The sequence below is a fragment of the Manacus candei genome, unplaced genomic scaffold (genome assembly GCF_025592945.1).
Source record: "Manacus candei isolate 608988 ecotype Guabito, Panama unplaced genomic scaffold, ASM2559294v1 h1tg000059l, whole genome shotgun sequence".
Taxonomy (NCBI): Eukaryota; Metazoa; Chordata; class Aves; order Passeriformes; family Pipridae; genus Manacus; species Manacus candei.
The window spans coordinates 951887-965860 of record NW_026138107.1 but is presented as its reverse complement, the minus strand read 5'-3'; the positions used below and the strand labels follow the sequence as shown (position 1 = coordinate 965860).

The 13974-nt window shown below is 47.4% G+C and overlaps 1 protein-coding gene across 5 annotated transcripts in view; it reads left to right on the top strand.

The window, feature by feature from the left end:
- CTIF (cap binding complex dependent translation initiation factor) overlaps nucleotides 1-13974 on the top strand; it is a 147768-nt gene that overhangs the window by 66284 nt on the left and 67510 nt on the right. For all 5 annotated transcript variants that reach the window (XM_051803690.1, XM_051803689.1, XM_051803687.1 and 2 more), the window contains one exon: nucleotides 13390-13466. In XM_051803690.1, the coding sequence (XP_051659650.1) occupies nucleotides 13390-13466 (77 nt within the window). The remainder of the gene's footprint in view (nucleotides 1-13389; nucleotides 13467-13974) is intronic.

The following is a 13974-nucleotide window of genomic DNA, read 5'->3' as shown; positions in this document are numbered from 1 at the left end:
TGGAGCTGTAAGGAGTGTCTCCGGGCTGGGAGTTGTGTACAGTAGGAGCAGTCATCAGCCTTGTCTTACGTGCGCCTTGTCTCACTGGTTCGGATCGCTTCCCCCGTGGAAACCATCAAGAATTTCCGTTATTTCCTTTCCTGAGGCTTTGTTTGGGTGGGGATTTCTGGAAGGTATTTCACAGGCAGGTATAATTAAAGAAAGACATGCTCTTGCCTGGAGGCTTGACAAGGCTTCTTTAAAGTCAGGCCTTCGGCGTGGTGGCAAAACAGAAACCGTTTGTTGCCTGGCCCTATGGAGGGGAGGTCGGGGAAAAGGGGGAGCTAATCAGCTGGGAATCATCCCAGTTAAACGCTGCTCACCAGGGTTAAGGCCCTTATCCAGCAAATCCTTGAAATATGTGCTTAATTTTAAGTCCCCCTGACTTCAATCTGTTTACTCTTGTGCTTAACTTTAAGCATGTGCCTAAGTGCTTGGCTGGCTGTGGGCCAAGGCAAATAGTAGACTTAGGAGCAGATTCCCATAAAGTAAATGCTTTACTGGACTGAAGTTCCTTGGGACAGCACGGTGTCATAGCAGGTCTGGGGTGGTGGAAGGGGACAGTGCTGTGTATTCCAGCTTGGTCAAGTTATTCAGCATTGGGAACCACAGACCTGGGGCTGTGCATCCAAACAGTGTAGTCTCTAAACAGGCACCTGAATTTCAGCATCTGTATTGCTCTGCTCTGAAGACATCAGCCTCACCTGTAGCCTTCTGTACACCACAAACAGACTCTTGGAAAAATACGTTTTTCTTTTTCCTCTTAATTGAGAGAAAGGAACATGTTAGTGGAGGAAAATAATCTTGATTTTATCATCAGAAAAGGAAGGAGAACAGATTTTATGACCTGACTAATAAATCTTCATAGGAATTTGTGTGACTGCATTAACACAACAAAAAGGACTCCTGTATTAGCCCAAGCTTTTATAATGGCTTTATCTTCTTCTTTCTTGTTCCAAGCTAATTCCTGAAAGCCTTCTTTTAATCCCCCGTTTTGCTCATCCAGCCTGGACTTCTTAGAATGGCAGTGGGCTTTTTTTCTTTATATTTAATCTACAAATGACAGTGCTTAGAGCTAATAACTGCAGACGTGGCACGCACGAAAATGAAAAGCCACCATCAGAAAAGAAGATCTGTGTTTTTTGAAAACACCAGTACCAGGGGTTAAGGGAAATCTGCAGCTGGAACAAATACAGCACTCGTCTAACTTCCTCAATAACTCTGCCGGGGGAGCGGGCAGTTGCCAGACGAAGGAAGCGTGGTTAGCCATCGAGTCTTTGAATGCAGCTCCATTTCCCCCTCAAACCCATGGAATTTATATTAACCTCCAGCTTTTCTTAGCTGGTGGGAATTTTTTTTTTCTTCTTTTTTTTTGGTGTTTTTTTTTTTTTTTTTGCTTGAGGAAGAGCCTTGCTTTTGTTGCTTTGGTTTGCAGGAGGAGCGGAGGAGATGGTTCTGCTCCTCGTGCCGCGCTCCTGCTGGCGGAAGGCCATGGATGTTAAGTGAATAATTTCTGGCAGTGATAAGGAGAGAAAGGCTGAGTCTGCCAAGCACAGAGTCACAGACATCTGATGACTTGTTTTTGGGAAAGGCAGGCTTGAGAGATCCCGGCCTGCTGGATTGTCTCTGATCCCAGCAGAGATGCACGGAGGAGGAAGGACCCCATGTGCCTTTAGCATCTCGTGCATGGGTGTATAGGAAGTGGGCAAAGAGCAATATCATAGGATTGAAGAATGGTTTGGGTTGGAGGGGACCTTAAAGTTCATTTTGTTTCACCACCCTGCCATGGGCAGGGACATCTTCCATTAGCCCAGGTTGCTCCAAGCCCCATCCAACCTGGCCTGGGACACTTCCAGGGATGGGGCAGCCACAGCTTCTCTGGGCAACCCATGCCAGGGCCTCACCACCCTCACAGGAAAAAATTTCTTTCTAATCTAATCTAATCTTAATCTACCCTCCTTCATCTATATGAGAATGCCAGCGAGGTTGTCCAAAACCACTTCCAGTGAAATACTTGTCTACCTAATTTAAGGCCACGGGAGAGCTATCCAGGTGAGTGTGGAGTGTATCTTTTGCATCCTGGGTCTGCTGTAGACTTCCTGTGTGACTTCAGAGCCACTGTGAAGGCATAGCACCTGTGGGATGCTTATGGGTGTGGTGCTGATGGTGATGGGCTGGAGTCCTGGGCAGAGAAGGAAGCCAGCAAATGGACATAGGAGATGTGCTGGTTGCCAAAATTACCATCTCTCTGCTAACAGGCAGTTTGATGTCCACTTCTGAGTTGCTCATCACACAGGGCATCTCCAGTTTTCCTGTTGTGCCCCATTCTGCTCATTACCCATACTGGTCTTGGTGGCCACTATCTCAGACCCTCTCCAGCTTCTGGAGCTAAGCCTGTCATACAAGCCCAATCCTGCCAGCTAGGAGGGCATCAAGGAGATTAGAAAGCAGCTGAAAAAGCTGTGATGAGGAGGGACAACAAGACATCCCAGTAAGCAAGGTCTTTAGTGTTGGTCACTTAACACATGGAAATATATCCAGGAGCTGTGTTGGTCTGTTGAGTTTTGATGCTGATTCTTATGGAACTGTAGAATTGTTTAGGTTGGAAGAGACTTCTAAGATCATCAGATCTTACTGTTAACCCATGTTTGCCAAGCCCACCACTTAACCATGTCCACAAGTACCACATCTACAGGTCTTTTAAATCTCTCCAGGGATGGTGACTCCACTACTGCCCTGGGAGCCTGTGCCAGGGCTTGATAACCTTTTCTGTGAAGAATTTTTTCCTAATATCCAATCTCAATCTAATCTTTTTTGTTGCTGCTTGGTTCTGATGAAACACCTGAAGGTGTGTCCTCGTGACCAACGTGAAATTAATGGAAGAGGCTTCACCCAACACCTGGCAGTCAGTACAAAAGTAGCTGTAACTTATGCTTCCTCTGGCAGGAAAGCTGATGTTTGAATGATACCACTGTCTTTGGAGTTGTCATGGTTGAGGTTCAACCTTTGCAAGACAGTAGAATGGTCACGGCCATCTTGCTGCCTGTCCCGTAGCAACTTTGGATAGGAAAGAGTTTTTCAGGACTTTTTTTTTTTTTTTTTGGTGGTGATGCCAGATCCATTCCCAGGTGCCACACTTGGACACTGCTGTAAAGCAGCTACAAACATGCTTTTCTTACTCGTCCTTGTTTTACCGTTTCAGAGTAGCCTGTGGCTCTCAGAGGTCTCCAAAACATCAGTGAAAAATCACCAGCGTAATTAATATATGATGTGATATGATTGATAGTCTGTGGCCAGTGCATCACGTTTTCTGTGCTGTTCCCTGCATTAAAACCCATTGCAGCAGGAGGGATCTTGGATCCTGGAAGCATAAAAGGAAAATCCTGGGAGGGATCAGGTGGATGCTCAAGAAGCAGTTTCTTCTACCCGGGTACAGACTGGCAAGGAGAAAGTCAAACCCTTGTGTTGCACAGCCCACAGTCCCATGAAGGAATGGGACTTTTCAAAGGGAAGAAGAAGGCTTTTATAGGATTTGCACATTGGGGTATTTTCCAAGCTGCGGTGGCTGAGACATGGGATCCTTGCTTGCTCTCTCTGGGCTGAACTAGACTAAGCAGCGACTTCAGAGAGGGGAAAAGACATCTCTTTGTGGTGTAATCCTGGGGAAAGTGCATTGGCTCTGTCTTCAACCGACTGTGAACAGGAATATCTGTTCTGGGAAAATGTTTCCAGCACAACACAAGGGACTTGGAGAAGGAAAGGACCATGCTTCAGCCATGGAGGTCTATGAGAATGGTCCACTGGTCGACCAAGATGGGCTGCCACCACCATGACCCTATTCAAGTTGATGCCAAAATTCCCCTTTGCTTTGGTAGCGCAGTGTATGATCACAGTGTTATGGATAATGGCAAAAAATGCTCGTTTAGTTATTAACTATTGCCGGCGATCTTAGGGTGTTGAAAAAAGTTCACGCACTTGGAAGGCGTCCAACGGGAAGTGCCAAGGGCTGAGCTGTGAGAAAGTTCTCCTGGTGCCTCTGGATCTACCAGATGTTGAAAGAAAAGGCAAGCCACCTCTTGTGTGTAAAGCTGTGAAGTTGTCACTCTGTAAATAAAGGGTTTTTGTTGCCGTTGCACTGTCCCAAATCCTGGGAGCTTGCATGATCTGAAGTTCCTTCAGGCTGAGACCCCAGTCCACCCAAGAGCAGATTTTTGAAGGCCTGGTTCTGGGGCATTGCACAGATGGACATGGAAAACACAGTATTTTGTTAACAGTAAGAGTGAAATGAAAGTATATTCAAATACAGTCCTTACCACCTGCCAGGAGCAATGCTGAGGTTGGATTGCAGCTGGCCAGAGGAGGCTGTGCCAACACTGGGGTTTGCACAGAGATTCAGCAGCTTAGAGGTGACCTGGGCTCTGGTCCCAAACTCCCTGAGGTCCTGTGGGGTCTGTTTGTAGGTCACCTTAAAAATTATTGGAGGAGGCCCCTGTTCTGCCTGCAGGTCTCTTCCTCGTGACACCATCCACCACGATGAACAGTGGGGAGGTGCTGAGGGTGGAGGGGGATTGAAGGAACCTCCTGCCATCTCACCTGCCTGCTTCATCTCTGCTGGAGAGCCATGGTCAAACGGCACAGCAAGCTGCACCAACGAGGGTTTGAAGGGGACAAGGTACCAGGAAAAACCAGGCTGGGGAGCATGAAAAATATAGAGGAAAAGCGTATTTTAGAGAAATGCGAGGTCCCAGAGGGACCGAAATAGCTCTAGTTACAAATATTCCCATAGCAACCTCATAACACTTTTAATTCCCCGCTACAGCAGTTCCTCCCTCACCCCCAAACTAGTGCAAGCCAAGGAAAATGTAGGAAATGCTTTTCAGAGTAGAGCAGCCCTTTTTCAGGATGAGCTTGGGCTACCTGGACAGACTGCAAACCAAACAGCCTGTCTTGGTCTCAAGTGATGGAGGCAGTATTTATTCCCAATAGTAGCTGAAAAAGGCTCCCTCTTCCAGGGAAAAGCAAGCCCAGGTCATCAACGCAATTTATTTTAGTGATTCTTTAAATATTCTGCATTTAAGGACTCCAAGCAATGGTGTGATTATATCTATACTTACTGGATAAATGTATTTATTTATGGATGGGATGCTTTACTGCTGACAGTACAGTTTCTTTTTAGGCCTGACCAGGGTAGAGGAAATACATACAAATAAACAATAAACCTAAACAACACTAAAATAACATCAGTTAAAACAATTAGAGTTACTTCCACTTGCAAAGTATTGTTCCCATTTTGCTATAACATGGGAAAAACTCCATTTCCTAAGTCAGCTCGTAACTGATTTGGGATTTGCGGATTCTGGTAACAAAAGGGGATTTCTTTTGTCTGTTATTTATACTCTTCCTATGGCACCATGTGTCTGCGTTGGAGTGTCTGGAGCACCCTGTCTCAGTGCAGCAGTGTCTCCAGCCTGTCCCCATCTCCATGGCTTAGCTGGGCCTCGGTGGCACTGGCTGGGCTTTTCTTTCTGCCCATCCCGGTTGTGCTGATGTGTGTACGTGTGTGCTTGCAGAGGTCGTTACTCCTAGGAGACTTTGTCCTGGTGTTTAAAGTTTTATTATCTCTGAGTTATGTATAATTCAGGAGCTTAGGGGCCGAGAGTTAAAAATAGACCCCGGAAAACTCGCTGTGAGTAATCAGCAGAAGGCATTGAGGAAGGTTCAGGTTATGTTTCACTTGGGATGCTTTGCCTAATTATTCTAATGCTTTAATTGCATTTGCATCCTTCACCCCGCACAGGGAGTTTCATGCTGGGTTGTTCTGCCATTCTCTGAGTCTTTTGTGTCATCCCAGAGCTGGATGCAGAGGGATGAGGTGGGACAGCTCAGCTCCTACCAAGTGTTTAGTGCCATTTTCAGTGCTGTCTTCCCTCTAGCTGTGTGTCTGCTCTCTGCCAGGAGCCAGTAACAAACACCAAGGAGAGGTGATGGGAAAACAAGGATCTAAATTATACTTTTTTGGGTCTGGGACTGCTTGTGTAGAGTCTGTAAGTCATGAAAACACCTTTCATTCTGTGAGAGGGACTGTGTATGCCGGCATTAACACTCAGCAAGTGGAAATCCAGGAGGTTGTGTCCTTGGGGTTCTGTGAGAGGGGAGAGCCCTCTAGGAAATAGTGCTTGTATTTTTAATGATAACTAAAGAGTGATATTTAGCTATGACAGTCCTGATCACAGCCACAGCTGTCTCCTCTGTGCTCCCACTGCTTTTTTTCGGGGGGGAGACAGTCTCCTTCAGTGTGCTCATCACTGAGGCAGGTGTGCTGCAGCTACATGCTCAACCTTTGCTGGCAGTCTGTGATTTATGGTGTTCCCCCCAAAGATGCAGTTAATCAGGAAATCCTCCAAACCAGGACATCTCCCATGGAGTGACTTAGAATCATAGAATGTCCTGAGTTGGAAGGGACCCAAAATGATCATGGAGTCCAACTCCTGGCCCTGCACAGGACACCCCAGCAATCCCACCCTGTCCCTGAAAGTGTTGTCCAAATGCTCCTTGAACTCCTCTTTGAGGAATGTTGCATGATTCATCAGGCAAGCACATCCTACTGTCGAGGTCCCTTCTCTACCACAGGACTCGTTGGATCAGTGGTGGCAAAGCTGTGAGAGTTTTGCTCATTTTCCAACTCCTGGGTGGCTGGAAGCTGATTCCCCTTTGTCATCCCTATAGCTTAATTTAGCCCTGGCTCCAATGACTGAGAAGAAGGTGTCTTCAAAGGTTATGGGACCCATGTGTGCTGTTTTGTGGGTGAGGAAGGATGGGAGAGCCACAACCATCAAGTGTTGTAAGGATTTACCTGCCCTTTATCCTGTGTGAGAAGTATTTTGTAAAATTGTTTTTTCTATTCCATGGATGTTGAGCACCAACTGCTTCCTTATTCAAAAGCAACTCTTATTGTAAGCACCTTCCAGGAAAAAATGAATAGCTTGCAATTTGAAGGAACAGATTTATCACTTACATTTTAGCAGAGAGGAAATAATTTCCATGTGGCTTCCTGACAGTGTTTGGTGTCCTTCCATGGCCTCCAGACCAGGTCAAGGCTTTGGTTTGTGCCTCAGCTCTCTCCTTTCAAGAGGTAAAAAATTCCCCTTGTGTGAGAGAGGAGAGTCCCCTCATGTGACAGACCAGAGCCGTGGGAATTCCTGGAAGGGGAAGAGGCAGGTGGCCTCTGCGGAGATAGCTCTGCTGGAATTGCCCACAGGACTTACAGATGTTGATATATCATTGAATCACAGAATTACAGAAAGGTTTGGTTTGGAAGGGACCTTAAAGCTCATCACTTTCCAATGCCCCTGCCATGGGCAGGGACATCTTCCACTAGAATCACCTCCACTAGAAATGCTGTTCTTGGATGGGTAGAGATGATGGGGATGCTGCTGGTGTGGAGGTGTTATTCATGTGCAAGGGCATACCTGGGATGGTTGTACTGAATATTGGCACATTCAACCCCATAGGCACCAGGATTGTGGGACTGGCACACATATTAAACTGTAATGAAAGTTAAATGTATCTGCAGCTCTGTGCTGTCTCAGACTTTCCTGCTGTGGATAATCCATCCTATAGGCAGATGAAAGCCTTATCATGGGGTGTTGCATTTCACTGGGTTGGTTTCTGCTGATCATGTCTGGAATTACAATATATTTATCTTTTTATGCTCCCTCCAACCTTGGTATTTCTGTTGTTGCCTTTGCACAGGCAGATGGGGTGTCTTCGGGGCTGCTGTGATCCCGGCCCCACCTCACCCTTCCCACTCCCCCGGAAAATAAATCCCACCCTGAACTTTGTGTGCCATAAAACCCAGCGAAACTCCCAGCTCCTACCCCAGGCCTAATAACCTGTTTGTTCAGTTCAGGCCTTCTGCAACCATTTGTTTAAGATAAGCAAGGGCGGATGTTTCTTGAGGGCACAAAAGGCTCTTCAGATAAATCTCCTGCAGACTGATCCCGTGGAGTGGTCGGATCATTTCTCTTCCTTCTCTCATCAGCAGAATTTTTTCCCATCAGTCCAGTTGTTTTTCTCAGCTTTTCGTTCACACTCAGGGTTTCAGTGTTGCTGTTTCCAATTCAGGCATCTTCACCTGCTTGACCATCACAGGCTAGGAGTGTTTATGGAAGGGACTGAATAAGTTGGTGTGAGAGAAGATGGTTGTTTTCTGGGGTGTTTCACATCTGAAAGTTGGGATGTGTTAGACATGAAGACCATGGGGATGCAGCAATGAACCTGAACATCTAGTGGCCTCTCCAGTCTTTGTGAAACACCCACAAGTTCAGGCACTTCGGGCAACTGTTGCACTGCAGAAGTGGAGAAGGAGGGAGGGTGCAGATTGGTCCCAGATAGGACCCTCCGTTTTGTAAGGCAGTTGTTGTCAGATGCCAGAGGAGTTGCTGTCATTTGCTGCCTCAGGGTGGTCACAGAAGAACCAGGGACAGAAACCCCCCCACACACCTCATTCCTGCTTATCTCCCTGTGGCTTGGGATGTGTTCATGGATGAGAGGCTGGATATGTCCTGGCCATGTGTGGTGCCACTGAGACCCCCATGCCCTGGGCTGATCCCACAGCGTGGGCAGCAGGGGAGGGGGGGATTCTACTCCTCTGACCCATAGGTGAGACCCCCACCTGCAGACCCTACCTCCTGTCCAGCAGCAGAAGGACATGGAGCTGCTGGAGCAAGTCCAGAGGAGGCCATGGAGATGCTCCAAGGGCTGGAGCCCCTCTGCTCTGGAGCCAGGCTGGGAGAGCTGGGGGTGTTCACCTGGAGAAGAGAAGGATCCAGGGAGACCTGGGAGCCTCTTCCAGTGCCTAAAGGGGCTCCAGCAGAACTGGAGATGGACTTGGGACAAGGGCTTGAAGGGACAGAACAAGAGAATGGCTTCCCACTGTCAGAGGGCAGGGTTAGATGGGATATTGGGAAGAAATTCCTGGCTGTGAGGGTGGTGAGGCCCTGACACATGCTGTCCAGAGGGGCTGTGGCTGCCCCATCCCTGGCAGGGATGGTGGAACTAAATGGTCTTTAAGGTCTCTTCCAAACCAAGTCATTCTAAGATTCTACCAATTTACCATCACCAGTAAAAGAGGCAAAGCTGGTGCCTTCCTCCAGCTTCTCCAGATGATGCTGCTGCAAAGGAGGCAGAGAAAAATGATAGCAAAGCTCTTTCTTTTAGCAGGGTAGCACTAAAGCCAGCCATTTCCCTCCTTTGTTCCTGCCTCTCTTCCTCCTGTCACTCCCAAGCCAGTATCCTGCAGGTTGCTGGGCTGAGATGTGGGGTGGGATCAGGAGAGAGATGTTGCTGGAGAGGGGCAGGTATCCATGGGGGAAGAGGTGAAGGTTCTTGGGTTGCTGCAGATTGCCAACAAGATTTTGAAAGCTTTATATTTGTTCTTTCATTATAATTTGATGTAAGTGGGTCTGGGGCAGCAGAGAGGCAGCTGCCAGCTTTCTGGATTCCCACAGGCAGGTGGACGGGGATGGAGGTTGGACAGACACCTTCATAAGGAAGGTAAAGCACAAAAATGGTGCACGTGGGCTTCAGACCCGCTCCCTCTGACTTCTGTTTGCAGCAATTCCAGTAGGTGACAGAGTTCCCTTGGTGTGTGCTAGCTGGCCATGTGACAGTCACCTAAGCTTGCCAAGTATCACCTTATCCAAGAGTTACTTTCCCCAGAAAATCTAACAATGTGTATGCACGTCACAACATAGCTATCTCTTGAGAACAGGCCCAGGGAGCAGACAATTCCTGAACAACCCTTCTTTTCCAGAGCTTTTGGCCTTTCTTGCTGGAGCATGTATGTTTATGATTTAAATTGGAACGTACATGCATTAGAAGTCTCATGGGCATCTCAGGTTCTGCTCCAAGCTTCCCACCATGTAAACCACAGAGTGTTTAGCTCCAAAGTTGAAAATTACCCCTGTTTGCAATCCTTCCTGTGACCATGGGCTGCTTGTGCTTTGCTTTTCCCACACCCCTCACTTCCAGAACAAGCAGCTCTGAAATATTGGTTTGTTACCTTCTCCAACCACCTGCAAATAAATACCAAAACAAAACCCATGTGGGAAGGAGACCAAGTGCAATTTTGCTGCCCACTGAGGAGTTGCAAACCTGCCTCTGAAAACCATGAGCACCTGAGTTTGATGGTGCCTGTTGCCCAGGCAGGAGCAAAAACCTTCCCTCTTGTGTGGGTCTTCTCACAGACTCATTGCAGAGCAGAGGGTGGTTTTCTCCCTTGTGAGACATTTGGTTTCGGAAATGTTCAGAGATTTTGGCTTTGAAAGGAGTATGTCTGCTGAAAGGTGCATTTCAGATCCACATTGTCCTCAGTGAGCTGGCTCTACTGAAGGCACTTCCACTGCTGTCCTGCACAACCCATGGTGGGGAACAGCCTCGAGACAAGAGCCAAAGCTCTCACTGTTCCCTTGAGATTCAGGCCTGTCCCCACCCACCCATCACCTTTGGTCTTCTCTGGCCACTCTGCCCTCCTTACAAGTTGCTGATATTTCCTTTTACATCAGCTCGCTGCACAAAAAAAGTCAACTTTTCTGCCTTCCAAATTTAGCTCTGTTTAGGCACCAAAATAGACAAGAGTAGGGATCGGTGACTGTTTTTTTCCAAAACATTGTCTCATGACTAGGACTGAGGAAGGGAACTGCTCGGCAGGAGAAGGGAGACATTTGGTTTTCCTAACGGGGACACGAAGTTCTCCCGTGTTCAGGCACTGGCAGTGTCCAGGAGTGCTCCTTGGATTAGGAGCTTATTCCCGTGTAATTAATTCGTCTTTCATCCCATTGGCGTCAGCTGCTGGTGGGTCGAGGTCTGAGGAAGCACAGGGATTCTCTGCAAGGAGGACATGTGGGAATGCACCACTGTACATACGGTTTCTAGTTGGAAAGAGCAGAGACTTTAATGAGGGCTTCGGAAATTGGTCCTTGTGTTATGCGGAGATAGTTTCATTTTTCCAAGGTAATTGTATTTGCACGTGTGTCTGCAGTGAAGCTTAAATTCTTAAAAACGCCCCAAGCTTTAGCCTCCTGTGGTAATACAGCATTAGAAACAGCCTCGCTGATTATTGCACTATTTTTAGCCTCATTTCCTAAACTGTGTGGCTGATGTGCTTGGGCTGTGTGTGTCTCCTCCTTCCCTTCCTTTTCTCGTTGAGTTTGGTATCCATTGGCCAATTCCAAGTAATTTTTCACAGGAGCAGAGGTCTTGGTGATATTAAGCCCCTCCTGTGCATTCAGTGAAAATGAATGATTGGGAAAATAAGTGGTGAGGAAGACTCAAACCACAGCCCTCAGTAATAAAGGTTCAATATGAGCAACCTGGTCTTGTGGAAGTTCTCCTTGCCCATGGCAGGGGGGTTGGGACTGCGTGATCTTTAATGTTCCTTCCAACCCAAACCATTCCAGGGTTCTGTGATTCTAAGCTATTATAGAATCCTAGAATATCCTGACTTGGAAGGGACCCACAAGGATCATCAGGTCCAGCTCCTGGCCCTGCACAGGGCAGTCCCAACCATCCCACCATGTGCTTCACCACTAGACCCTTCACCATGGTCGTAGCCCTCCTTTGGACGTTTTCTAATAGCTTTGTATTTTGGCTTGGTGAGTTCTGTATTGGCTTGAAGTCTTGAGGAGCAAAGGCATCCAAAGGTGAAGGCTCCAGCTGCCATGGGAGCTGTAGGGTTGTTGCAAAGGCAGTTTCTCCTGGCTTTTTGCAAATGGTCAGGATGGATGGTCACAGTTAACCCTGATGGTCTTTGGCTCAGTGGTGCCTCTCAGGCCTGCATGCCTAAATTCATTGTCATCCCCAGCAACCTCTCTCCTCCAATTACGTCTTCCACCAGAGAAACTCAAAATATTATTATCTCAGTAACCACTGCAAAAATGAACTGTAATTTTTAAAGGCTCTTCGTGCGAAGAGAGAGGGACTTTTTTTTGAAGTCGGTGTGTTATGTTGTCATGCCAATGTCACAAAGGCGCTGTTCAATGAGACACATCCCCACCCAGCCCTTGCCCTTGCCCAGGCTGCTCCCTCATGGCCCCTCATGTGTGGTGATTCACCAGCAGCGGCTGGAGCTCCAGGCCGAGATAGATTGCGATGGAAATAAAAGGAGCGACTTTTACAGGGCTTTTATTGCCAGCTGGGGAAGTACAATACTGCATAAATAAAATTCATTATGGTTATGACAGCTCTGTGGTCCCTGGAAAATAAATAACACTTTGCACTTATGCAGGGCCTTTCATCCAGGAACCTCGGAGCTCTTCACGAGCATTAACAAAGCCTTGTCATGCCCATAGTAGGATGGCAAATACAGCATCCCACTTATCAGATGAACATACCACGTCAGAGTCGGCACCTTCAGTGGAAAGAGGACACTGGAAAGACAGCAGCTGGAGTTACACACAGCTCTTCCACTGCCTTGGCTTAGAATCAGAATCCTAGAATGGCTTGTATTGGAAGGGGCCTTAAAGATCATCTTGTTCCAACCCCCCTGCCGTGGGCAGGGACACCTTCCACTAGACCAGGTTATTCAGAGGCCCCTCTAGTCTTACCTTGAACAATTCCAGGGATAGGAAGTCCACAACCTCTCTGGGCAACCTGTGCCAGGGCCTCACCACCCTTATAGTAAAGAATTTCTTCCTAATTCCTAGTAAAGAATTACTTCTTACTATCTAGTCTAAATCTGTCTTCCTTCAGCTTGGGCTTGGGCACATCATTTAACACATCTCAGTTTTTTCCAGTAAGATGTATGCCACCTGTCCTTTCCATGGAGTTGACTTGTTCATGGTGGGCAGGCTCAGCAAGGTGCTCATGTTGTGGTTGTTCCCTTCCTAACAGCACAAGAGCACAGACCTGCCAGCTGTGTCCTCAAAAGGATACTGAGACACACATTTTTACAGCTGGGTTTTGGATCAATATACGAAGGAAACACCCCAGGGAAAGTGGGTGGCTTGGGTGGACCAGAGTTGTGTGTAAAGTAGGTGAGTTCCCTGTCAGTGGTGTATACTTGGATTTGTACAGACATGATCCAGTTTTTTGCCCTGTGTGGTTTCTCCCACGCAGAAACTGCAGGTGACTTCATTCCCTGCTCTTTGAGGGCCCTGAGAGGGTACAACAAGTCTGGGTTTTCCAGACCCACTTTTGTATGGGCTGGGATTTTGTAAGGGTGTTTGGATGGGAACCGTTCCTTTTACCACGCTCGCATGTGGGTGCACAGCTCTGTCCCACTCTGACCCCTTCCATGCCGATGCCTCCTGTCTCTTGGAGCTCATTGCTGCTCTTCCCTCTGTTTTGCAGGGTTACCATCCATTGCCTCATGAAGCTGAAATCGCACACACCAAAAAGCTGTTCAGAAGGAGGAGAAACGACCGGAGGTAGGTGAAACCTCTTTCGTGTTTTTTTTAATCTTTTCTTCCTCGCGCACCTTCCTCCACTGTCTCGTGGACTGTCTTGAGACAGGGCTGCTGTTGAGCAGCTGTCAGCACTGGATTAATATATAAACCCTTATTTGAGCACTGGCATCCTGAAAATACAGTCTATCCATCCCTCTGGTTTGTCTTTTAAATCTGGAATATGTCCTATATTGCTCCAGGAGTATCTTGAGGACCTTCTCTTCCCCTTGTAATTATTCCAACATAGCCAGATCTCCTCACTTGTAAGAGGCATCTGGCAAGTTATTATCTGTTAAAGCTTGAGTCCTTGGGCTTTGCTTTCTCTTTTTTCTATTGAAAAGCAAAATTTGTTGACTTTCAGGGTCACCTGAAAAGTGGGTATGGTTTGGTTAAGAGGAGACTGGAGTGAGCCTCATGTGTCTGTCTGTGGGAAGGAGGGGATGTGCTAAGCAGGCAGTTGAATTCCTTTGGCATTGGCAATTTCAATCCA